General features: G+C 40.0%; 1 protein-coding gene across 1 annotated transcript in view; it reads right to left on the bottom strand.

The window, feature by feature from the left end:
* The window catches only part of LOC139763963 (uncharacterized), a 170,053-nt gene that overhangs the window by 68,211 nt on the left and 76,052 nt on the right, over positions 1-25,790 (bottom strand). Inside the window, exon 4 of the mRNA XM_071690444.1 lies at positions 1,026-1,125. Within this exon, the coding sequence (XP_071546545.1) occupies positions 1,026-1,125 (100 nt within the window). The remainder of the gene's footprint in view (positions 1-1,025; positions 1,126-25,790) is intronic.

The following is a 25,790-nucleotide window of genomic DNA, read 5'->3' as shown; positions in this document are numbered from 1 at the left end:
TTTAGATATCTGGGAGTGGATCTGGCAGCGGATGGAACCATGGAAGCGGAAGTGGATCATAGGGTGGGGGAGGGGGCGAAAATTCTGGGAGCCTTGAAGAATGTGTGGAAGTCGAGAACATTATCTCGGAAAGCAAAAATGGGTATGTTTGAAGGAATAGTGGTTCCAACAATGTTGTATGGTTGCGAGGCGTGGGCTATGGATAGAGTTGTGCGCAGGAGGATGGATGTGCTGGAAATGAGATGTTTGAGGACAATGTGTGGTGTGAGGTGGTTTGATCGAGTGAGTAACGTAAGGGTAAGAGAGATGTGTGGAAATAAAAAGAGCGTGGTTGAGAGAGCAGAAGAGGGTGTTTTGAAGTGGTTTGGGCACATGGAGAGGATGAGTGAGGAAAGATTGACCAAGAGGATATATGTGTCGGAGGTGGAGGGAACAAGGAGATGAGGGAGACCAAATTGGAGGTGGAAAGATGGAGTGAAAAAGATTTTGTGTGATCGGGGCCTGAACCTGCAGGAGGGTGAAAGGAGGGCAAGGAATAGAGTGAATTGGAGCGATGTGGTATACCGGGGTTGACGTGCTGTCAGTGGATTGAATCAAGGCATGTGAAGCGTCTGGGGTAAGCCATGGAAAGCTGTGTAGGTATGTATATTTGCGTGTGTGGATGTATGTATATACATGTGTATGGGGGGGTTGGGCCATTTCTTTCGTCTGTTTCCTTGCGCTACCTCACAAACGTGGGAGACAGCGACAAAGTATAATAAAAAATAAAAAAAAAAATAAGCAAATATATGATTAAAAGAAGCAAATGAGTCATTATCTTGTTCATAATATTTTGCCAAGAGCAGTAATTACTTCCACTGGATACAGTTGGTACATATAAATCATCATTTAGGCTAGATTGGATTAAACTGACAATAAGACTAATTCTAGAAAAGCTGGAAAATGATTGACATCATGAAATATTTTGTATAAAATCTATATCACAGAAAAGAAGTGTATGTATAACAAAAAGTTTATGAACTAACCTTAGTAGTTTCAATGACCTTCATGGATGGAACATTATCAATTCCGTAGTGGTTCAGAAGATATCTCTGGGTTTGATTATCACATCCTGTCACCATAACTCTGACAAAAAATGTATTTGTCTATCATTAATGGCTCCTGTATCATCGTTCTTAATCATAATGCTCTGTTTAAGCATACTTACCTCTAAGAATGTACATTAAAGTAGCATTGGTAGGGTTTCACTATATCATATACAATTAACTAATATATTTGCTACCTACTTGATCAAGATCTGTTACATAACACAGTATATATAAAGAGTCCGGCACTATATGAAAATGTAGGTTCTAAACCTATTCTCTCTGAAATGGTATCTCATGAGCATCAGATATTCCCTGGGAACATCTAGGTTAGGATTTAGTCTGCCCTCCAATTTTGGTGAGAAAGAAACAGCTTTTAATCACTCTTTATAAATGACTCACTGGTATTTACAGCCAGTGCTCATTGAAAAACAGCAAATGCCAGCAGGCTGACAAAGTTGACTCACTCCCTGCCATCTACCAGTTCACATTTTGTACTCCATGGGTGCCAAATGAAGGCAGCCACAGAAGGGTGAGAGAAAAGTTTTTCTGAAAAAATAAAAGTAGGCTATGCAAGGTAAAAGACCCAAGAAAAATTACTCATGGGACACCAAAAAGAAAAGATGTATTAAATTGTTGAGATAAGATTAATAATCCTATCTCTTCAACAGTCACAACTGTTCTTTTAATCCATGGAACAGACACATTAGACAAAGGACTAGTCTGAGTTCTTGGGTGAGTTGCTACATTTCTCTCCTTGCAGTCTGCCCTGTGAAGGAGGATGGTTAGACTTAAAATTTTAGATAAGACAAACCAAACACTTCAACAGTGATTCAAAGGAACTCTGCAGACCAAGTTTCCTTGAGGAGGAATGCCCAGAGCCACACAAGGCAGACCCACAACATATAAACTGAGGCTCCATTTGAAGGTGGAAAAAGGTGTCACAAGCCTATGTAATTACTATATTGCCTCCATCATAAACTCTCTGAGGAAGGATAAAGGAGAGGCTAACTTCTCTGAACAGGGTTTCTAGTGTAAAGGCCAGGACAAGCCAATGAAAGGTGTTCAAAAACAATGTAAAAATGAATGGTGTCTTCCTTACCTGGGGACCTGCTGATCTGTATTTTTCTCATTACCACAATGCAGCTCCCTATGAATGGTTTTCAACTAAAACATCAAAATACAACTGATTAAGAAAAGAATCTCTCTCTCCCTCTCAGAACTGAGGCTTAATTTTTCTCCAAGAAAACTTATCTCTGCAGAAATAACTGGAGTTACCAAATCCATGAAACCTATAACGTAATGGTGTTGCAGAGGGGCATGGCCCTCCACAGTCACTGTCAATCCTTGAAGAAGTAATTAAGTAACTTTTCTGAATAAATACATGTATGTGTCCTTGTACATAAATCATATCGCAATTCTATGATAATAACCATCCTCACTGGATTTTTTTTGACATCTCCCCAAACCAAGCTGCTATGTTATGGTCTACCATATGAATATAAAGCAGTGAAAGCTATGAAAAGACTATGCCTGGAAAGAGAAGCATCTACAAGAGAAGAAACTTATGCCTGTAAAGGGGTGAGGCTAACTCTAACCTAGCCAGGGTAAGGTGAGGTGAGTGAAGATCTAATTTAGTTCTTCATCCACTGTCAGTTAGTTCCAGAAAGGGGGACTGTGCAATACTGCTAGTGTTACAAGATGTGGTCTTACAATATCTCCCCTTACATAATATGGCTACATGAGGAAGTAACTCTTGTTAAAATAAATCAAAATACATTAGACATCTGATCACAACATTCTTCTTTCAGGACGAAAGAGATTTGAATTAATTTAGTTATGATGATAAACATTTCCTGCTGAAGTCAGTACAAATTTACCTTCATAGACAGCAGTACTACATGCTTTGGTCTTACCTACAAAGACAACCAAAAGAGGTACCAAAATCACCTGGTTAAGGTGATGTCAATCTGAAGATTGGGTGAAAGTTACAATTATCCTTTATTCAGAGGAAAAGGTGCTAGGATGTATATAGCAATTATAGGGGAATAAGTCTGTTACGTATACCAGGAAAAGAGTATGCAAGAATGTTAACTGATAGAGCGATGAGAGTGACTGAATGAAGAATAAGTGAAGAGCAAGGGGGTTTTACGAAAGGCAGGGGACATGTGAGCCAGTATTTTTGTAGTAAAGATGACTATAGAAAAGTATTCAGCAAAAGGTAAGAAGTTGTATGCAGCTTTTTATGGACCTGGAGAAAGCATATGGCAAAGTTGAGTGTTAAGGATATATGGTATAGGGGACAATGATTGGAGTGAAAGCCTTCTATAGAGGAGCAAATACATGTGTAAGAGTGGATAAAGAGTTAAGCAACAGTTGTGGGATGCATGTAGGTGTGAGGCAGGGATGTGTGGTGTCACCAATGCTTTTTAATGTATATATAGATGGAGTGATAAGAGAGATGAAAGCAAAACTAGGGAAATGGGTACAGAGATGGAGTGTGGCAGTGAGGTACGGTGGCTTGTGGCAAGCCTGTTTGCGGATGATACTGTGTTGTCTGCTGAGAGTGAAGACGAGTTGCTGAAGGTTATAACTGTTTTATGATGTGCATAACCATAGACGACTGAAGGTAATTGTAAGTGAAAGTAAAGTAATGGTCTTTGAAAGGAAACAGAGTGAAAGTATAGATTTTGTAGAACCATATAGAATGAAAGTGTACTAAATTGTGCTGTAGATATGGGGGGAGAAAGACTGAGAGAAGCAAGAGAATTTAAGTATTTAGGAGCTATCTTGGGTAAGTCTAGTGATATGGAATGGGAGATAAGCAGAGAGCAGTACAGGGTAGAAGAGTCATTAGGTCCCTTAACAGAATAATGAAGAATAGAGATGGAAGTATAGAAATGAAGGAAGGATTTAGGGACAGCATAGTCCTTCTAACTACGACCTATGTGGCCAAAACATGGACATGGAATAAGTCAGAAAGATCAAGAATCCAGGCTGTGAGAATGAGCTATTTGACTAGATGGTATGACTAGATGGAATGAACAAAGAAATGAAAGGGTGTATGAGATGTGTGGTATGGCAGGGAATGCAAAGGGAATGAATTGTGGAGAGGCAGAATGGGTGAAACGTAATACCTGGAGGTGGTTTATGTATGTGGAAAGAATGCAAGACTGGAAGTTTACATGGAGAGAGTATGATAATACAATTAGAGGGGTTGGTGTTAGTGGAAGACCACCTGTGACATGGGCAAACAGGGTGAAGGAATACTGGAGGGAATGAAATAGTGGAAGAATGCATGGAATGGTGTATGCTAGGGAGGCATGTAAGGACAGGGATAAGTGGAGACTCTTTAGTCGGGCCACCTCTTGATGGGAGGTCTCGGAGGGAACAGACATCAGAGATATAGATAGATAGATAGATAGATAGATAGATAGATAGACAGATAGATAGATAGATACATAGACAGATAGATGAAAGGAGAACAACTGACTAATCAACAAAAATGAAAGCTACTCAGGTTTCTCCCTTGACCAAGGTGTTAAGCACCCCACAGAGGTTACATAGATACTTGTAATTCAGTAACAGATAACCATTTTTTCATCTACTTGACGAAAAACACACTGGGCTCTATTATTTGTGTATTTTTCATCAGAATTTACAGAGTCCCAAGTGTACAACCAAATTACAAATAACCTCTGATGTGGAGAAGTAACAGAAGTTCTTTAGCGTGTGGATGGAGCTCCTCCCAAGGCATCTACAAGACATAACTGATACATGATATTGAAACTGAACTGGGAGATAGTATATGAAAAAACATTTTCTCATTACTACCCTAAATCATCACTGGTAAGCTGGTTCTGGACATATTACCAAAGGAGGGTCAGTTCACCAAATCCCACAACAATGACTCCCTCAAAATGCCAACTCTGGTACTTTGGGATAGTCTATTGGTCTTCCTACACAGCTTCTTTAATGACATTCTCTGGGAGGGATTCTACTTCTCTGGCTGGGATGCCTCATGTTGTACTGAACACATAGCTAAGGTTATCTTGGCAAGGACAGAGTCCCACAACCCATCTCCTACTAATTCTTTCTCTCCCCAGTCATAGGCTGGATGCTCCTGCACTGATGCCAGTCATATCAGGGACAGGGCATACTAAGCCATGAAACTCTTGCCTTCCCCTGAAAACCACTCTGCTTTCATTTCAGCTCGAAATCACTGCAATGCTGTTCTCTGCAGAGCCAGGCACACCCTGCATAAAAAAAGTACTGATTTTACAATATCCTCCACTAACAAATCTTTTTGATATTCAACCAACAATTCCACTTACTTCTATAATTCAACAGTTCCTCCTCTCTTGCAACATGTTCAATCTATAGCTAACGTGAAAAATGATAAAGCCATTTTTTCCTTTATTCTCCTCTACTTCAACTTTGTATGATTCTGCTTCTAATCCTCCATCTCCTCCCACTGAACATGTGCCATCTCCCACATTCTTCTCCTGCAGGGTTTACCAAGCATTCTCCCAGTGAACAAGAAATATGGCACAGATGGTATTACCTCCACAAGTCTAAAAGGAGTGCGCCTCTGAGCTAGTTCTAATCCTTGCTCACCTATTTCTCTTCAGTATAAACACTACGACTTATTCCTTTTGGAAGTTCCAATCCTGTCTCACCTATTTTTCCTCAGTCTAAATACTTCTCCTTCCTTTTGGAAGCATGCCATGGTGGAGCCCAATCTTATGAAAGGAGACTGCTGAACTCCTCAACTACTGTCCCATTGTTCTGACTTCTGCTATCTCAAGTCTTTTAAAATCCTCCTGAACTTGCGGAACCCCTCTAACTTTTGCCCCAGTGCTCTTACTTCTGCAATCTCAGATCTTCAAAACCCTCGTTAACTCTCACTTTCTTAAACACTCAGAAGCCTATTCCTTTTTCTCTGATCACCAGTATGGACACGCACTGCTAAATCTACTGATGATCTGTACTATGTGACTCACCTCTGGTCCTCCTCTTTCTGGGATTTTGGTGTAATTCTTATTGTGGCATTTGAGAAGATGTGACACAAGTCTTTGCTTAGTAAACTCCTATTCTTTGATTTTTCTGACTTCCCCCTCCTTCTTTATCAACAGAGGTGCCCTTCATGGTTCTATTCTACTACTTGTTGTCTTTCTTATCTCAATAAATGATCTTTTTTCAACTTCTAACTCTGTAAACTCTTATGCTGATGATACCATTTTATATACTTCAACTTATAAACATATCAATTTATTCATCTATTCTATCTATCATACTTAGTCGCTGTCTCCCGTGTAAGCAAGATAGCTCAAGGAAACAGACGAGAGAAGGCCCAACCCACCCACATACACAGATATACATAAACGCCCTATACATTTCAACGTATACATACATATACATACACAGATATATAAACATATACACATGAACATATTCATACTTGCTGCCTTCATCCATTCCCACTGCCACCTCGCAACACATGAAATGGCACCCCTCTCCCCCCACGTGCGCGAGAGGTAGCGCTAGGAAAAGACAACAAAGGCCATATTCGTTCAAACTCAGTCTCTAGCTGTCATATGTAATGCACTGAAACCACAGGTCCCTTTCCACATCCAGCCCCCACAAAACTTTCCATGGCTTACTCCAGATGCTTCACAAGCCCTGGTTCAATCCATTGACAGCACGTTGACCCCGGCATACCACATCATTCCAATGCAATCTATTCCTTTCATGCCTTTCACCCTCCTGTCTGTTCAGGCCCCGATCGCTCAAAATCATTTTCATTCCAACCTTCCACCTCTAATTTCGTGTTCCACTCTTCATTTCCTCCACCTCTTGACACATATATCCTCTTGGCCAATCTTTCCTCACTCATTCTCTCCATGTGAGCAAACCATTTCAATACACCCTCTTCTACTCTCTCAACCACACTTATTACCAATCATCTCTCTTATATTTTCATTACTTACTCGATCAAACCACCTCACACCACATTTTGTCCTCAAACATTTCATCTCCAACATATCCACCCTCCTCTGTACAATCATATGTATAGCCCATGCCTCGCAGCCATATAACATTGTTAGAACCACTATTCCTTCAAACATACCCATTTTAGCTTTTCGAGATAATGTTCTCGCCTTCCACACGTTTTTCAACGCTTCCAGAACTTTCACCCCTCCCCCTCCCTCTGACTCACTTCCGCTTCCATGGTTCCATCCGCTTTATAATCCACTCCCAGATATCTAAAACACTTCACCTCCTCCAGTTTTTCTCCATTCAATTGACTTGTCCCTCATTCCTACTGTACCTAACAACCTTGCTCTTATTCACATTTACTTTCAGCTTTCTTCTTTCACACACTTTATCAAACTCAGTCACCAGCTTCTGCAGTTTCCCACCTGAATCAGCCACCAGCGTTGTATCATCAGCAAACAACAACTGACTCACTTCCCAAGCTCTCTCATCCACAACATACTGCATACTTACTCCTCTCCCCAAAACTCTTGCATTCACCTCCCTAACAACCCCATCCATAAAAAAATTAAACAACCATGGAGATATCACGCACCCCTGCCGCAAACCGACATTCAATGAGAACCAATCACTTTCCTCTTTTCCTACTTGTACATATGCCTTACATCCTCGATAAAAACTTTTCACTGCTTCCAGCACCTTGCCTCCCACACCATATAGTCTTGATATCTTCCACAGAGCATCTCTATCAACTCTATCATATGACTTCTCCAAACATAAATGCTACATACAAATCCATTTGTTTTTCTAAGTATCTCTCACACACGTTCTTCAGAGCAAACACCTGATCCACACATCCTCTACCACTTCTGAAACCACACTGCTCTTCCCCAATCTGATGTTCTGCACAAGCCTTCACCCTCTCAGTCAATACCCTCCCGTAATATTTCCCAGGAATACTCAACAAACTTATACCTCTGTAATATGAACACTCACCTTTATCCCCTTTGCCTTTGTACAATGGCACGATGCATGCATTCCGCCAATCCTCAGGCACTTAACCATGAGCCATACATACACTGAATATCCTTACTAACCCATCAACAACATAGTCACCCCCTTTCTTTAATAAATTCCACTGCAATACCATCCAAACCCGCCGCCTTGCCGGCTTTTATCTTCCACAAAGCTTTCAATACCTTTTCTCTGTTTACCCAATCATTGTCCCTGACCCTCTCACTTCGCATACCACCTCGACCAAAACAGCCTATATCTGCCACTCTATCATCTAACACATTCAACATACCTTCAAAATACTCACTCAATCTCCTTCTCACATCACCACTACTTGTTATTACCTCCCCATTTTTCCCCATCACCGAAGTTCCCATTCATTCTCTTGTTTTACGCACTTTATTTACCTCCTTCCAAAACATCTTTTTATTCTCCTTATAATCTAATGATCCTCTCACACTCCAACTCTCATTTGCCCTCTTTTTCACCTCTTACACCTTTCTCTTGACCTCCTGCCTCTTTCTTCTATACATCTCCGGTCATTTGCACTATTTCCCAGCAAAAATCGTCCAAATACCTCTCTCTTCTCTTTCACTAATGATGTTAATTCTTCATCCCACCACTCACTACCTTTTCTAATCGGCCCACCTCCCACGCTTCCCATGCCACAAGCATCTTTTGCGCAAGCCTTAATACATCCCATTCCTCCCCCTCTCCCCCTACGTCTCTTGCTCTCACCTTTTTCCACTCTGCACTCAGTCTCTCCTGGTACTTCCTCACACGTCTCCTGTCCAGGCTCACTTACTCTCATCACTCTCTTCACCCAAACATTCTCTCTTCTTTTCTGAAAACCTCTACAAATCTTCACCTTCGCCTTCACAAGATAATGATCAGACATCCCTCCAGTTGCACCTCTCAGCACATTAACATCCTAAAGTCTCTCTTTCACGCGCCTATGAATTTACACGTAATCCAATAACGCCTCTGGCCATCTCTCCAACTTACATATGTATACTTATGTATATCTCTCTATTTAAACCAGGTATTCCCAGCCACCAGTCCTTTTTCAGTACACAAATCTACAAGCTCTTCACTATTTCCATTTACAACACTGAACACCCCATGTACACCAATTATATCCTAAACTGCCACATTACTCAACTTTGCATTCAAATCACCCATCACTATAACTCGGTCTTGTGCATCAAAACTGCTAACACGCATTATCCCTGGGGTAGGGGAGAAAGAATACTTCCCATGAATTCCTTGCGTGTCGTGGAAGGCGACTAAAGGGGACGGTCGCGGGGGGCTAGAAACCCTCTCCTCCTTGTATTTTAATTTTCTAAAAGGGGAAACAGAAGAAGGAGTCATGCGGGGAGCGCTCATCCTCATCGAAGGCTCAGATTGGGGTGTCTGAATGTGTGTGGATGTAAGTAAGATGAGAAAAAAGGAGAGATAGGTAGTATGTTTGAGGAAAGGAACAAGGATGTTTTGGCTCTGAGTGAAACGAAGCTCAAGGGTAAAGGGGAAGAGTGGTTCTGAAATGTCTTGGGAGTAGAGTCAGGGGTTGGTGACAGGACAAGAGCAAAGGAAGGAGCAGCACTGCTCCTGAAGCAGGAGTTGTGGGAGTGTGTGATATAGCGTAAGAAAGTAAACTCAAGATTGATATGGGTAAATATGAAAGTGGATGGAGAGAAATGGGTGATTATTGGTGCCTATGCACCTGGTCATGAGAAGAAATATCATGAGAGGCAAGTGTGGGAGCAGCTGAGTGAGTGTGTTAGCAGTTTTGATGCACGAGATTGGGTTATAGTGATGGGTGATTTGAATGCAAAGTTGAGTAATGTGGCAATTGAGGGTATAATTGGTGTACATGGGGTGTTCAGTGTTGTAAATGGAAATGGTGAAGAGCTTGTAGATTTGTAGATTTGCGAGCTGAAAAAGGACTGGTGATTGGGAATACCTGGTTTAAAAAGAGATATACATAAGTATACGTATGTAAGTAGGAGAGATGGCCTGAGAGCATTATTGGATTTCGTTTTAATTCATAGGCGCGTGAAAGAGAGACTCTTGGATGTTAATGTGCTGAGAGGTGCAACTGGAGGGATGTAGCATCATTATCTTGTGAAGGTGAAAGTGAAGATATGTAGAGGTTTTCATAAAAGAAGAGAGAATGTTGGGGTGAAGAGAGTGGTAAGAGTAAGTGAGCTTGGAAAGGAGACGTGTGAGGAAGAGCCAGGAGAGATTGAGTGCAGAATGGAAAACGGTGAGAGCAAATGACGTAAGGGGAGTGAGGGAGGAATGGGATGTATTTAGGGAAGCAGTGATGGCTTGTGCAAAAGATGCTTGTGGCATGAGAAAGGTGGGAAGTGGGCAGATTAGAAAGGGTAGTGAGTGGTGGGATGAAGAAGTAAGGTTGTTAGTAAAAGAGAAGAAAGAGGCATTTTGGACGATATTTGCAGGGAAATAGTGCAAATGACTGGGAGTTGTATAAAATAAAGAGGCAGGAGGTCAAGAGAAAGGTGCAAAAGGTGAAAAAGAGGGCAAATGAGAGTTGGGGTGAGAGAGTATCGTTAAATCTTATGGAGAATAAAAAGATGTTTTGGAAGGAGGTAAATAAAGTGCGTAAGACTAGAGAACAAATGGAAGCAACGGTGAAGGGGGGCTAATGGGGAGGTAATAGCAAGTAGTGGTGAAGTAAGAAGGAGATTCAATGATTATTTTGAAGGTTTGTTGAATGTGTTTGATGATAGAGTGGCAGATATAGGGAATTTTGGTCGAGGTGGTGTGCGAAGTGAGAGGGTCAGGGAGAATGGTTTAGTTTACACAGAGGAGGTAGTGAAAGCTTTGCGTAAGAGGAAAGCCTGCAAGGTGACGGGTTTGGTTGGCATTGCAGTGGAATTTATTAAGAAAGGGGGTGACTGTGTTGTTGACTGGTTGGTGAGAATATTCAAAGTATGTATGGTTCTTGGTGAAGTACCTGAGGATTGGAGGAATGCATGCATTGTACAAAGGCAAAGGGGATAGTGGTGTGTGTTCAAATTACAGAGGTATAAGTTTGTTGAGTATTCCTGTGAAATTATATGGGAGGGTATTGATTGAGAGGGTGAAGGCATGTACAGAGCATCAGATTGGGGAAGAGCAGTGTGGTTTCAGAAGTGGTAGAGGATGTGTGGATCAGGTGTATGCTTTGAAGAATGCATATGAGAAATACTCAGAAAAACAAATGGATTTGTATGTAGCATTTATGGATCTGGAGAGGGCATATGATAGAGTTGATAGGGATGCTCTGTGGAAGGTATTAAGAATATATGGTGTGGGAGGCAAGTTGTTAGAAGCAGTGAAAAGTTTTTATGGAGGATGTAAGGCATGTGTACGTGTAGGAAGAGAGGAAAGTGATTGGTTCCCTGTAAATGTCCGTTTCGGCAGGGGTGCGTGATGTCGCCATGGTTGTTTAATTTGTTTATGGATGGGGTTGTTAGGGAGGTGAATGCAAGGCTTTTGGAGAGAGGGGTAAGTATGCAGTCTGTTGTGGATGAGAGGGCTTGGGAAGTGAGTCAGTTGTTCGTTGATGATACAGCGCTGGTGGCTGACTCGGGTGAGAAACTGCAGAAGCTGGTAACTGAGTTTGGTAAAGAGTGTGAAAGAAGAAAGCTGAGAGTGAATATGAAAAAGAGCAAGGTTATTAGGTACATAAGGGTTGAGGGACACGTCAATTGGGCGATAAGTTTGAATGGAAAAAACTGGAGGAAGTGAAGTGTTTTAGATATCTGGGAGTGGGTTTAGCAGCGGATGGAACCATGGAAGCGGAAGCGAGTCAAAGTGTGGGGGAGGGGGCGAAGTTTCTGGGAGCGTTGAAGAATGTGTGGAAGGCGAGAAAGTTATCTCGGAGAGCAACAATGGTTGTTTGAAGGAATAGTGGTTCCAACAATGTTTTATGGTTGCGAGGCATGGGCTATAGATAGGGTTGTGCGGAAGAGGGTGGATGTGTTGGAAATGAGATGTTTGAGGACAATATGTGGTGTGACTTGGTTTAATCGAGCAAGAAATGAAAGGGTAAGAGAGGGGTGTGGTAATAAAATGAGTGGTTGAAAAGCAGAAGAGGGTGTACTGAAATGGTTTGGTCACATGGAGAGAATGAGTGAGAAAAGATTGACAAAGATGATATACGTGTTAGAGGTGGAGGGAACGAGGAGAAGTGGGAGACCAAATTGGAGATGGAAGGATGGAGTGAAAAAGATGTTGAGCGATCGGGGCCTGAACATACAGGAGGGTAAAAAGTGTGCAAGGAATAGAGTGAATTGGGACGATGTGGTATACCGAGGTCGACGTGCTGTCAATGGATTGAACCAGGGTATGTGAAGCGTCTGGGGTAAAGCATGGAATGTTTTGCGGGGTCTGGATGTGGATAGGGAGCTGTGGTTTCGGTGCATTATACATGACAACAAGAGACTGGGTGTGAAAGAATGTGGCCTTTGTTGTATTTTCCTAGCGCTACCTCGCGCGCGTGCGGGGGAGGGGGTTGTCATTTCATGTGTGGCGGGGTGGCGACAAGAAAGGATGAAGGAGGCAAGTATGAATATGTACATGTGTATATATGTATATGTCAGTGCATGTAAATGTATGTATACGTTGAAATGTATAGGCATGAACATGTGTATGTGTGGGCGTTTATGTATATACATGTGTATGTGGGTGTGTTGGGCCATTCTTTCGTCTGTTTCCTTGCGCTACCTCTCTAACGTGGCAGACAAGCGACAAAGTATAATCATGATAATAATAACATTAATAATAACAATAATAACAATGATAATGATAATACATCATCTTATTATTTATTCTATTATACTCAATTGCTGTTTCCTGCGTCATCGAGGTACCGCATGGAAACAGATGAGGAATGGCCCAACCACTCATATACACATATATATACATAAATGCCCATACATTCACATATGCATTTCAGCGTATAAATACATATACATACACAGACATATACATAAATGCACATGTACATATTCACACTTGCTGCCTTCATCCATTTCCGTCGCCAACCCGCCACTCAGGAAACCGAATACCCCCCCCCCCCCCCAAGGAAAAGACAAAAAGTCCCTATTCGTTCACGGTCAGTCTCTGGCTGTCATATGTAATGCATCGAAACCACAGCTCCCTTTCCACATCCAGGCCCCACAGACCTTTTCATGGTTTACCCCAGATGTTTCACATGCCCTGGTTAAATCTATTGACAGCACGTCAATCTCGGTATACTACATCATTCCAATTCACTCTATTCCTTGCACTCCTTTCATCCTCCTGTAAGTTCAGGCCCTGATCACTCAAAATCTTTTTCACTCAATCCTTCCACCTCCACTTTCGTCACCCACTTCTCCTTGTTCCCTCCACCTCTGACATATATATCACCTTTATCAATCTTTCCTCACTCATTTTCTCCATGTGTCCAAACCATTTCAACACACCTGCTTCTGCTCTCTAAACCGAACTTTTTTTTTTCTTTTTTTAACCACACATCTCTCTTAACCTTTCATTACTTACTCAATCAAACCACTTCACACAACATATTGTCCTCAAACACTTCATTTCCAACACATCCACCCTCCTCCGCGAAAGCCTATCTATACCCCATGCCTCGCAACTATATAATATTGTTGGAATCACTATTCCTTCAAACATACCCATTTTTAATCTCCGAGATATTGTTCCCGCCTTCCACACATATTTCAACACTCCCAGAAACTTTGCTCCTCCCCCACCCTGTGACTCACTTTCGCTTCCATGGTTCCATCCACTGCTACGTCCACTCCCAGATATCTAAAACACTTCACTTCCTCTAGTTTTTCTCTATTCCAACTTACCTCCCAATTAACATGTCCCTCGACCCTACTGAACCGAATAACCTTGCTCTTATTCACATTTACTTTCAACTTTCTCTTTTCATACACTTTACCAAACTCAGTAACCAGCTTCTGCAGTTTCTCACCGAAATCAGCCAGCAGCGCTGTATCATCAGCGAACAACAACTGACTCACTTCCTAAGCCCTCTCATCCACATACGACTGCATACTTGCCCCTCTCTCCAAAAGTCTTGCATTCACTTCCCTAACCACCCCATCCAAAAACAAATCAAACAACCATGGAGACATCACGCATCCCTGCCGCAAACCGACATTGACTGGGACGTAAGGCAAGTGTACGAGTAGGAAGAGAGGAAAGTGATTGGTTCCCAGTGAATGTCGGTTTGCGGCAAGGTTGTGTGATGTCTCCTTGGTTGTTTAATTTACTTATGGATGGGGTTGTTCGGAAGGTGAATGCAAGAGTTTTGGAGAGAGGGGCAAGTATTCAGTCTGTTGTGGATGAGAGGGCTTGAGAAGTGAGTCAGTTGTTGTTCGCTGATGATACAGCACTGGTTGCCGTTACGGGTGAGAAACTGCAGAAGCTGGTGACACTTTGGTAAAGTGTGTGAAAGAAGAAAGCTGAAAGTAAATGTGAATAAGAGCAGGGTTATTAGGTACAGTAGGGCTGATGGACAAGTCAAGTGGGAGGTAAGTTTGAATGGAGAAAAACTGGAGCAGGTGAAGTTCTTTAGATATCTGGGAGTGGATTTGGCAGCGGATGGAACCATGGAAGCGGAAGTGGATCATAGGGTGGGAGAGGGGGCGAAAATTCTGGAGGCGCTGAAGAATGTCTGAAAGGCGAGAACATTGTCTCGGAAAGTAAAAATGGGTATGTTTGAAGGAATAGTGGTTCCAACAATGTTATGTGATTGCGAGGCATGGGCGATAGATAGGGTAGTGCGGAGGAGGGTGGATATGTTGGAAATGATATATATATATATATATATATATATATATATATATATATATATATATATATATATATATATATATATATATATATATATATATATAAATATATATATATATATTTTTTTTTTTTTTTTTTTTATACTTTGTCGCTGTCTCCCGCGTTTGCGAGGTAGCGCAAGGAAACAGACGAAAGAAATGACCCAACCCCCCCCATACACATGTACATACACACGTCCACACACGCAAATATACATACCTACACAGCTTTCCATGGTTTACCCCAGACGCTTCACATGCCTTGATTCAATCCACTGACAGCACGTCAACCCCTGTACACCACATCGCTCCAATTCACTCTATTCCTTGCCCTCCTTTCACCCTCCTGCATGTTCAGGCCCCGATCACACAAAATCTTTTTCACTCCATCTTTCCACCTCCAATTTGGTCTCCCTCTTCTCCTCGTTCCCTCCACCTCCGACACATATATCCTCTTGGTCAATCTTTCCTCACTCATTCTCTCCATGTGCCCAAACCATTTCAAAACACCCTCTTCTGCTCTCTCAACCACGCTCTTTTTATTTCCACACATCTCTCTTACCCTTACGTTACTTACTCGATCAAACCACCTCACACCACACATTGTCCTCAAACATCTCATTTCCAGCACATCCATCCTCCTACGCACAACTCTATCCATAGCCCACGCCTCGCAACCATACAACATTGTTGGAACTACTATTCCTTCAAACATACCCAAAAAAAAAAATGGGTATATATATATATATATATATATATATATATATATATATATATATATATATATATATATATATATATAAGGGGATAAGAGTGAGTGCTCAAATTACAGAGGTATAAGTTTGTTGAGTATTCCTGGTAAATTATATGGGAGGGTATTGATTGAGAGGGTGAAGGCATGTACAGAGCATCAGATTGGGGAAGAGCAGTGTGGTTTCAGAAGTGGTAGAGGATGTGTGGATCAGGTGTTTGCTTTGAAGAATGTATGTGAGAAATACTTAGAAAAGCAAATGGATTTGTATGTAGCATTTATGGATCTGGAGAAGGCATATGATAGAGTTGATAGAGATGCTCTGTGGAAGGTATTAAGAATATTTGGTGTGGGAGGCAAGTTGTTAGAAGCAGTGAAAAGTTTTTATCGAGGATGTAAGGCATGTGTACGTGTAGGAAGAGAGGAAAGTGATTGGTTCTCAGTGAATGTAGGTTTGCGGCAGGGGTGTGTGATGTCTCCATGGTTGTTTAATTTGTTTATGGATGGTGTTGTTAGGGAGGTGAATGCAAGAGTTTTGGAAAGAGGGGCAAGTATGAAGTCTGTTGGGGATGAGAGAGCTTGGGAAGTGAGTCAGTTGTTGTTCGCTGATGATACAGCGCTGGTGGCTGATTCATGTGAGAAACGGCAGAAGCTGGTGACTGAGTTTGGTAAAGGTGTGGAAGAAGAAAGTTAAGAGTAAATGTGAATAAGAGCAAGGTTATTAGGTACAGTAGGGTTGAGGGTCAGGTCAATTGGGAGGTGAGTTTGAATGGAGAAAAACTGGAGGAAGTGAAGTGTTTTAGATATCTGGGAGTGGATCTGGCAGCGGATGGAACCATGGAAGCGGAAGTGGATCATAGGGTGGGAGAGGGGGCGAAAATTCTGGGAGCCTTGAAGAATGTGTGGAAGTCGAGAACATTATCTCGGAAAGCAAAAATGGGTGTTTGAAGGAATAGTGGTTCCAACAATGTTGTATGGTTGCGAGGCGTGGGCTATGGATAGAGTTGTGCGCAGGAGGATGAATGTGCTGGAAATGAGATGTTTGAGGACAATGTGTGGTGTGAGGTGGTTTGATCGAGTAAGTAACGTAAGGGTAAGAGAGATGTGTGGAAATAAAAAGAGCGTGGTTGAGAGAGCAGAAGAGGGTGTTTTGAAATGGTTTGGGCACATGGAGAGAATGAGTGAGGAAAGATTGACCAAGAGGATATATGTGTCGGAGGTGGAGGGAACGAGGAGAAGAGGGAGACCAAATTGGAGGTGGAAAGATGGAGTGAAAAAGATTTTGTGTGATCGGGGCCTGAACATGCAGGAGGGTGAAAGGAGGGCAAGGAATAGAGTGAATTGGAGCGATGTGGTATACCGGGGTTGACGTGCTGTCAGTGGATTGAATCAAGGCATGTGAAGCGTCTGGGGTAAACCATGGAAAGCTGTGTGGGTATGTATATTTGCGTGTGTGGACGTATGTATATACATGTGTATGGGGGTGGGTTGGGCCATTTCTTTCGTCTGTTTCCTTGCGCTACCTCGCAAACGCGGGAGACAGCGACAAAGCAAAAAAAAAAAAAAAAAAAAAAAAATATATATATATATATATATATATATATATATATATATATATATATATATATATATATATATATATATTATCCCTGGGGATAGGGGAGAAAGAATTCTTCCCATGTATTCCCTGCGTGTCGTAGGAGGCGACTAAAAGGGAAGGGAGCGGGGGGCTGGAAATCCTCCCCTCTCGTTTTTCATTTTCCAAAAGAAGGAACAGAGAAGGGGGCCAAGTGAGGATGTTCCCTCAAAGGCTCAGTCCTCTGTTCTTAACGCTACCTCGCTAATGCGGGAAATAGCGAATAGTATGAAAGAAAAGAAAAAAAGATATATATATATATATATATATATATATATATATATATATATATATATATATATATATATATATATATATATATCATTTCATGAATGATGCAGGAGGGTGAAAGGCGTGCAAGGAATAGAGTGAATTGGAAGGATGTGGTATACCGGGGTCGACGTGCTGTCAATGGATTGAACCAGGGCATGTGAAGCGTCTGGGGTAAACCATGGAAAGTTCTGTGAGGCCTGTATGTGGAAAGGGAGCTGTGGTTTCGGTGCATTATTACATGACAGCTAGAGACTGAGTGTGAACGAACGTGGCCTTTGTCTTTCCTAGCGCTACCTTGCACACGTGAGGGGGAGGGGGTTGTTATTTATTGTGTGGCGAGGTGGCGATGGGAATAAAAGCAGATAGTATGAATTATGTACGTGTGTATATATGTATATGTCTGTGTGTGTGTATATATATGTGTACATTGAGATGGATAGGTATGTATATTTGCGTGGGTGGACGTGTATGAATATACATGTGTATGTGAGTGGGTTGGGCCATTCTTTCGTCTGTTTCCTTGCGTTACCTCGCTAACGCGGGAGACAGCGACAAAGCAAAATAAATAAATAGATAAATATATATCATATTATAATACATTATATTATATTATATCATTATACTTAATTGCTATTTCCCGTGTCAGCGAGGTAGCGCAAGGAAACAGACGAAGAATGGCCCAACCACTCATATATATATATATATATATATATATATATATATATATATATATATATATATATATATATATATATCCCTGGGGATAGGGGAGAAAGAATACTTCCCACGTATTCCCTGCGTGTCGTAGAAGGCGACTAAAAGGGAAGGGAGCGGGGGGCTGGAAATCCTCCCCTCTCGTTTTTTTTTTTTTTTTTTTTTTTTTTTTTTCTTTTTTTTTTTCCAAAAGAAGGAACAGAGAAGAGGTCCAGGTGAGGATATTCCCTCAAAGGCCCAGTCCTCTTTTCTTAACGCTACCTCGCTATCGCGGGAAATAGCGAATAGTATGAAAAAAAAAAAAAAAAAAAAAAAAAAATATATATATATATATATATATATATATATATATATATATATATATATATATATTTCAAACTATTCGCCATTTCCCACATTAGCAAGGTAGCGTTAAGAACAAAGGACTGGGCCTCTGAGGGAATATCCTCACCTGGCTCCCTTGTCTGCTCCTTCTTTTGGAAAAAAAAAAAAAAAAAAATATATATATATATATATATATATATATATATATATATATATATATATATATATGATACAGCGCTGGTGGCTGATTCATGTGAGAAACTGCAGAAGCTGGTGACTGAGTTTGGTAAAGTGTGTGGAAGAAGAAAGTTAAGAGTAAATGTGAATAAGAGCAAGGCTATTAGGTACAGTACGGTTGAGGGTCAAGTCAATTGGGAGGTGAGTTTGAATGGAGAAAAACTGGAGGAAGTGAAGTGTTTTAGATATCTGGGAGTGGATCTGGCAGCGGATGGAACCATGGAAGCGGAAGTGGATCATAGGGTGGGGGAGGGGGCGAAAATTCTGGGGGCCTTGAAGAATGTGTGGAAGTCGAGAACATTATCTCGGAAAGCAAAAATGGGTATGTTTGAAGGAATAGTGGTTCCAACAATGTTGTACGGTTGCGAGGCGTGGGCTATGGATAGAGTTGTGCGCAGGAGGATGGATGTGCTGGAAATGAGATGTTTGAGGACAATGTGTGGTGTGAGGTGGTTTGATCGAGTGAGTAACGTAAGGGTAAGAGAGATGTGTGGAAATAAAAAGAGCGTGGTTGAGAGAGCAGAAGAGGGTGTTTTGAAGTGGTTTGGGCACATGGAGAGGATGAGTGAGGAAAGATTGACCAAGAGGATATATGTGTCGGAGGTGGAGGGAGCAAGGAGAAGAGGGAGACCAAATTGGAGGTGGAAAGATGGAGTGAAAAAGATTTTGTGTGATCAGGGCCTATGCAGGAGGGTGAAAGGAGGGCAAGGAATAGTGAATTGGAGCGATGTGGTATACCGGGGTTGACGTGCTGTCAGTGGATTGAATCAAGGCATGTGAAGCGTCTGGGGTAAACCATGGAAAGTTCTGTGAGGCCTGGATGTGGAAAGGGAGCTGTGGTTTCGGTGCATTATACATGACAGCAAGAGACTGGGTGTGAAAGAATGTGGCCTTTGTTTGTATTTTCCTAGCGCTACCTTGCACACATGAGGGGGAGGGGGTTGTTATTTATTGTGTGGCGAGGTGGCGATGGGAATAAAAAGCAGATAGTATGAATTATGTACGTGTGTATATATGTATATGTCTGTGTGTGTGTATATATATGTGTACATTGAGATGGATAGGTATGTATATTTGCGTGTGTGGACGTATGTATATACATGTGTATGTGAGTGGGTTGGGCCATTCTTTCGTCTGTTTCCTTGCGCTACCTCTCTAACGTGGCAGACAAGCGACAAAGTATAAAAAAAAAAAAAAAATATATATTATATATATAATATATATAATATATATATATATATATTATTTATATATATATTATATATTATATATTATATATTATATATTATATATTATATATATATATATATATTATTTATATATATATATATAATATATATATATATATTTATATATATATATATTATATATATATATATAGATATATATATATATAATATATATATATAATATATATATATAATATATATATATATATAGATATATATATATATAGATATATATATATATATCATTTCATGAATGATGCAGGAGGGTGAAAGGCGTGCAAGGAATAGAGTGAATTGGGACGATGTGGTATACCGGGGTCGACGTGCTGTCAATGATTGAACCAGGGTATGTGAAGCGTCTGGGGTAAAGCATGGAATGTTTTGCGGGGTCTGGATGTGGATAGGGAGCTGTGGTTTCGGTGCATTATACATGACAGCAAGAGACTGGGTGTGAAAGAATGTGGCCTTTGTTTGTATTTTCCTAGCGCTACCTTGCACACATGAGGGGGAGGGGGTTGTCATTTCATGTGTGGCGGGGTGGCGACAAGAAGTCCAATCTTTCCCTTCACCCACGGTATTCCTGATCCATTCCATCCATGCTCTGTAACATCCTCCATACTCTTGGTCAAAACAGAATTGCACATCCTTCTTTCCCTCTTCCCTGATAACTTTCATTCATCCCCATCAATACCACCCCTTCCATGTTCTCCCACAACTTGCATTCATCATTTCCATTTTCATTCCATACTCCCTGACCGAGGATAGGGGTACCCTAATCTCCAGCACATCCAAACAATAACTTTAAATTTCTCCACAAGCTTCCTCCTTTCACTCTTACCATTCATCCTGTTTACATTCCATGTCATCGCCTTCAATTGCTCATCCTATTCATTCCTCAATATAAATGGTAGACTCCAGTGCTGCTTCTTGGTCTTCTGTGACAGCTTTGGAAAGCTACTGGAGGAGGAAAACTCCAGTGCAGTGTTTCCCAAAGGCAGACAAACTGCAAAATTGTCTAAAAACTAAAAACCAAGCAAACCTCAAGTGTTTGCCGGTATTCAAAATGAAAACTACTACTGACATTGCCCTCATGGAGTTGGGCAATGCTTCTCCCTTCAGCTCTACCCGTAAGGATGTAATAATGAGATTACCACGGGAAGGCAGGAAGACACTTGGATACTAGAGCATCCCCTTGAGGCTCTGATATTTGCAACTTTTCCCAATTTCGAGTTTACCATGATAACGGAACCTCCTGTCCTCATTGGTTAGGATACTGCCACAGCATAACATTCCCTTTACTATCTTTACATCTAACATTTCCTGATTTTTTTTCATTCTTTCACCAATTGCAACATAACTTATCAAAGGCTTTTACCTGTTCCTTCCCCTATCTCTTCTTCATGTATATCTATGAATCAGTTGATGCTCAAAACAGGTTTTCAGCAGGAACACTACCTCTCTAAACACACATTTCAACCAAAGGTTCACCATTTACATTCACATCCAGTTCTCCCGGCCACTTTACAATCCCTTCCCCTGTCTCACTCCCTACATTTGTATTTGTATTCCCATCAAAACCATTTTTTCATCCCACTTCTAAATCACTGATATTCATCTAGCTGATCCCAGAATTTTTTCACCTATGCCTCACCCATTTTTGTTTCTCTCTTACTGGTATACACATGCATGAAGACTTCTTCCTTCTTCTTTCCAATCCTGCAGTCTAACCGTACAGTTCTACAATTTACACATCCATACCCTGTAATATGCTCTGAAACTCTAAGCACTAGTAAAAGGGATACACACACACTCCTTAGCTTTTCCTCTTTAACCTTTTTTCCAGCTCAACTCTCACAACCATCCCTTCTTAACCTTCCTACACCTTATCCTCTTGTTCATCCTCATCCTCTCACACTCCTTTACCTAAGAAAAGCATTATCCTGCATCATGTACAACCAACCTTCTCTCCTTAAATTCCTCTTTCCTTTAACACAACTGATGTAATTCCTTCGTTGCACCATTACCCTGAGCCCTATGCTCAAATATCATAATCTTATGAAAAACAGCAGAACTCTGTGCATGACATATAACCTAGGAACAATGAAGGGGTTAAAAACTCCTAATTTCATGAACTAATTTCCCATTTAAGAAGCCTATAAGATGTAGTTGCTTAACTGTCTCCTATAAGCTTTAGGCTCATCAACTACCTAGGCTCATTAACTCCATCATTGCCAGACTACATAACCCATGTGAAAAATACTTCATTCCTTCTCCAGGTATTACGAATAACTGGAAGATCACAGATACTTTGCTTCACATCAGAGTGTTTATCTGCTATGAATCAGATTATGAGATATAGGAATTAGAAACCTTTACCAGCAAACTACCAAGGCCTATGTTGGTCACCTCAGTGTAAACAACAGGCTACAGGCTGGAGGTGTGACACCCAAATGACCACAAGAACTCCATCAATGTCCTCCAGGGTCATATGGTCCATCACCTGACCAATGACCTTCACTACAAGGTACACGAATTGTCCTCCACCTACCACTGTCAGTACCATACACAATCCAGGAACAAGTGCTAACTAAGCAAGCAAATAATCACTTCTGCCACAGTTATGTGTATGTTAGTTATCATAGTTATGTGTATGTTAGTTATCATAGTTATGTGTATGTTAGTTATCATAGTTATGTGTATGTTAGTTATCATAGTTATGTGTATGTTAGTTATCATAGTTATGTGTATGTTAGTTATCATAGTTATGTGTATGTTATTTATCATAGTTATGTGTATGTTAGTTATCATAGTTATGTGTATGTTAGTTATCATAGTTATGTGTATGTTAGTTATCATAGTCATGTGTATGTTAGTTATCATAGTTATGTGTATGTTAGTTATCATAGTTATGTGTATGTTAGTTATCATAGTTATGTGTATGTTAGTTATCATAGTTATGTGTATGTTAGTTATCATAGTTATGTGTATGTTAGTTATCATAGTTATGTGTATGTTAGTTATCATAGTTATGTGTATGTTAGTTATCATAGTTATGTGTATGTTAGTTATCATAGTTATGTGTATGTTAGTTATCATAGTTATGTGTATGTTAGTTATCATAGTTATGTGTATGTTAGTTATCATAGTTATGTGTATGTTAGTTATCATAGTTATGTGTATGTTAGTTATCATAGTTATGTGTATGTTAGTTATCATAGTTATGTGTATGTTAGTTATCATAGTTATGTGTATGTTAGTTATCATAGTTATGTGTATGTTAGTTATCATAGTTATGTGTATGTTAGTTATCATAGTTATGTGTATGTTAGTTATCATAGTTATGTGTATGTTAGTTATCATAGTTATGTGTATGTTAGTTATCATAGTTATGTGTATGTTAGTTATCATAGTCTTGTGTATGTTAGTTATCATAGTTATGTGTATGTTAGTTATCATAGTTATGTGTATGTTAGTTATCATAGTTATGTGTATGTTAGTTATCATAGTTATGTGTATGTTAGTTATCATAGTTATGTGTATGTTAGTTATCATAGTCATGTGTATGTTAGTTATCATAGTTATGTGTATGTTAGTTATCATAGCCTTGTGTATGTTAGTTATCATAGTCATGTGTATGTTAGTTATCATAGTTATGTGTATGTTAGTTATCATAGTTATGTGTATGTTAGTTATCATCATAGTCATGTGTAAGTTAAATATCATATTAGTTATCATGTTAGTTATGTGTATGTTACTTATCATATTAGTTGTGTATGTTAGTTATCATAGTTATGTGTATGTTAGTTATCATAGTTATGTGTATGTTAGTTATCATAGTCATGTGTATGTTAGTTATCGCATCAGTTATGTGTATGTTAGTTATCATAGATATGTGTATGTTAGTTATCATATTCATGTGTATGTTAGTTATCATAGTTATGTGTATGTTAGTTATCATAGTTAAGTGTATGTTAGTTATCATAGTTATGTGTATGTTAGTTATCATAGTCATGTGTATGTTAGTTATCATAGTTATGTGTATGTTAGTTATCATAGTTATGTGTATGTTAGTTATCATAGTTATGTGTATGTTAGTTATCATAGTTATGTGTATGTTAGTTATCATAGTCATGTGTATGTTAGTTATCATAGTTATGTGTATGTTAGTTATCATAGTCATGTGTATGTTAGTTATCATAGTTATGTGTATGTTAGTTATCATAGTTATGTGTATGATACTTATCATATTACTTATCATATTAGTCATGTGTATGTTAGTCATCGCATCAGTTATGTGTATGTTAGTTATCATAGATATGTGTATGTTAGTTATCATATTCATGTGTATGTTAGTTATCATAGTTATGTGTATGTTAGTTATCATATTAGTTATGTGTATGTTAGCTATCATAGTTATGTGTATGTTAGTTGTCATATTAGTTATGTGTATGTTAGTTATCATAGTTATGTGTATGTTAGTTATCATATCAGTTATGTGTATGTTAGCTATCATAGTTATGTGTATGCTAGTTATCATATTAGTTATGTGTATGTTAGTTATCACAGTTATGTGTATGTTAGTTATCATATTAGTTATGTGTATGTTAGCTATCATAGTTATGTGTATGTTAGTTATCATATTAGTTGTGTATGTTAGTTATCATAGTTATGTGTGTTAGTTATCATAGTTATGTGTATGTTAGCTATCATATTAGTTGTGTGTATGTTAGTTATCATAGTTATGTGCATGTTAGTTATGTGTATGTTAGTTATCATAGCTATGTGTTGATACTTATCATATCAGTTATCATATTAGTCATGTGTATGTTAGTTTTCATATCAGTTATGTGTATGTTAGTTATCACAGATATATGTATGTTAGCTATATATGTATGTTTTGTAAAGTGTGTGGAAGAAGAAAGTTGAGAGTAAATGTGAATAAGAGCAAGGTTATTAGGTACAGTAGGGTTGAGGGTCAAGTCAATTGGGAGGTGAGTTTGAATGGAGAAAAACTGGAGGAAGTGAAGTGTTTTAGATATTTGGGAGTGGATCTGGCAGCGGATGGAACCATGGAAGCGGAAGTGGATCATAGGGTGGGGGAGGGGGCGAAAATTCTGGGGGCCTTGAAGAATGTGTGGAAGTCGAGAACATTATCTCGGAAAGCAAAAATGGGTATGTTTGAAGGAATAGTGGTTCCAACAATGTTGTATGGTTGCGAGGCGTGGGCTATGGATAGAGTTGTGCGCAGGAGGATGGATGTGCTGGAAATGAGATGTTGGAGGACAATGTGTGGTGTGAGGTGGTTTGATCGAGTAAGTAACGTAAGGGTAAGAGAGATGTGTGGAAATAAAAAGAGCGTGGTTGAGAGAGCAGAAGAGGGTGTTTTGAAGTGGTTTGGGCACATGGAGAGAATGAGTGAGGAAAGATTGACCAAGAGGATATATGTGTCGGAGGTGGAGGGAACGAGGAGAAGTGGGAGACCAAATTGGAGGTGGAAAGATGGAGTGAAAAAGATTTTGTGTGATCGGGGCCTGAACATACAGGAGGGTGAAAGGAGGGCAAGGAATAGAGTGAATTGGAGCGATGTGGTATACCGGGGTTGACGTGCTGTCAGTGGATTGAATCAGGGCATGTGAAGCGTCTGGGGTAAACCATGAAAGCTGTGTAGGT

This window comes from Panulirus ornatus, chromosome 48 (genome assembly GCF_036320965.1).
Source record: "Panulirus ornatus isolate Po-2019 chromosome 48, ASM3632096v1, whole genome shotgun sequence".
Lineage (NCBI taxonomy): Eukaryota > Metazoa > Arthropoda > Malacostraca > Decapoda > Palinuridae > Panulirus > Panulirus ornatus.
The sequence above is the reverse complement of the archived record's forward strand: the minus strand, read 5'-3'. Positions and strand labels throughout refer to the sequence as shown.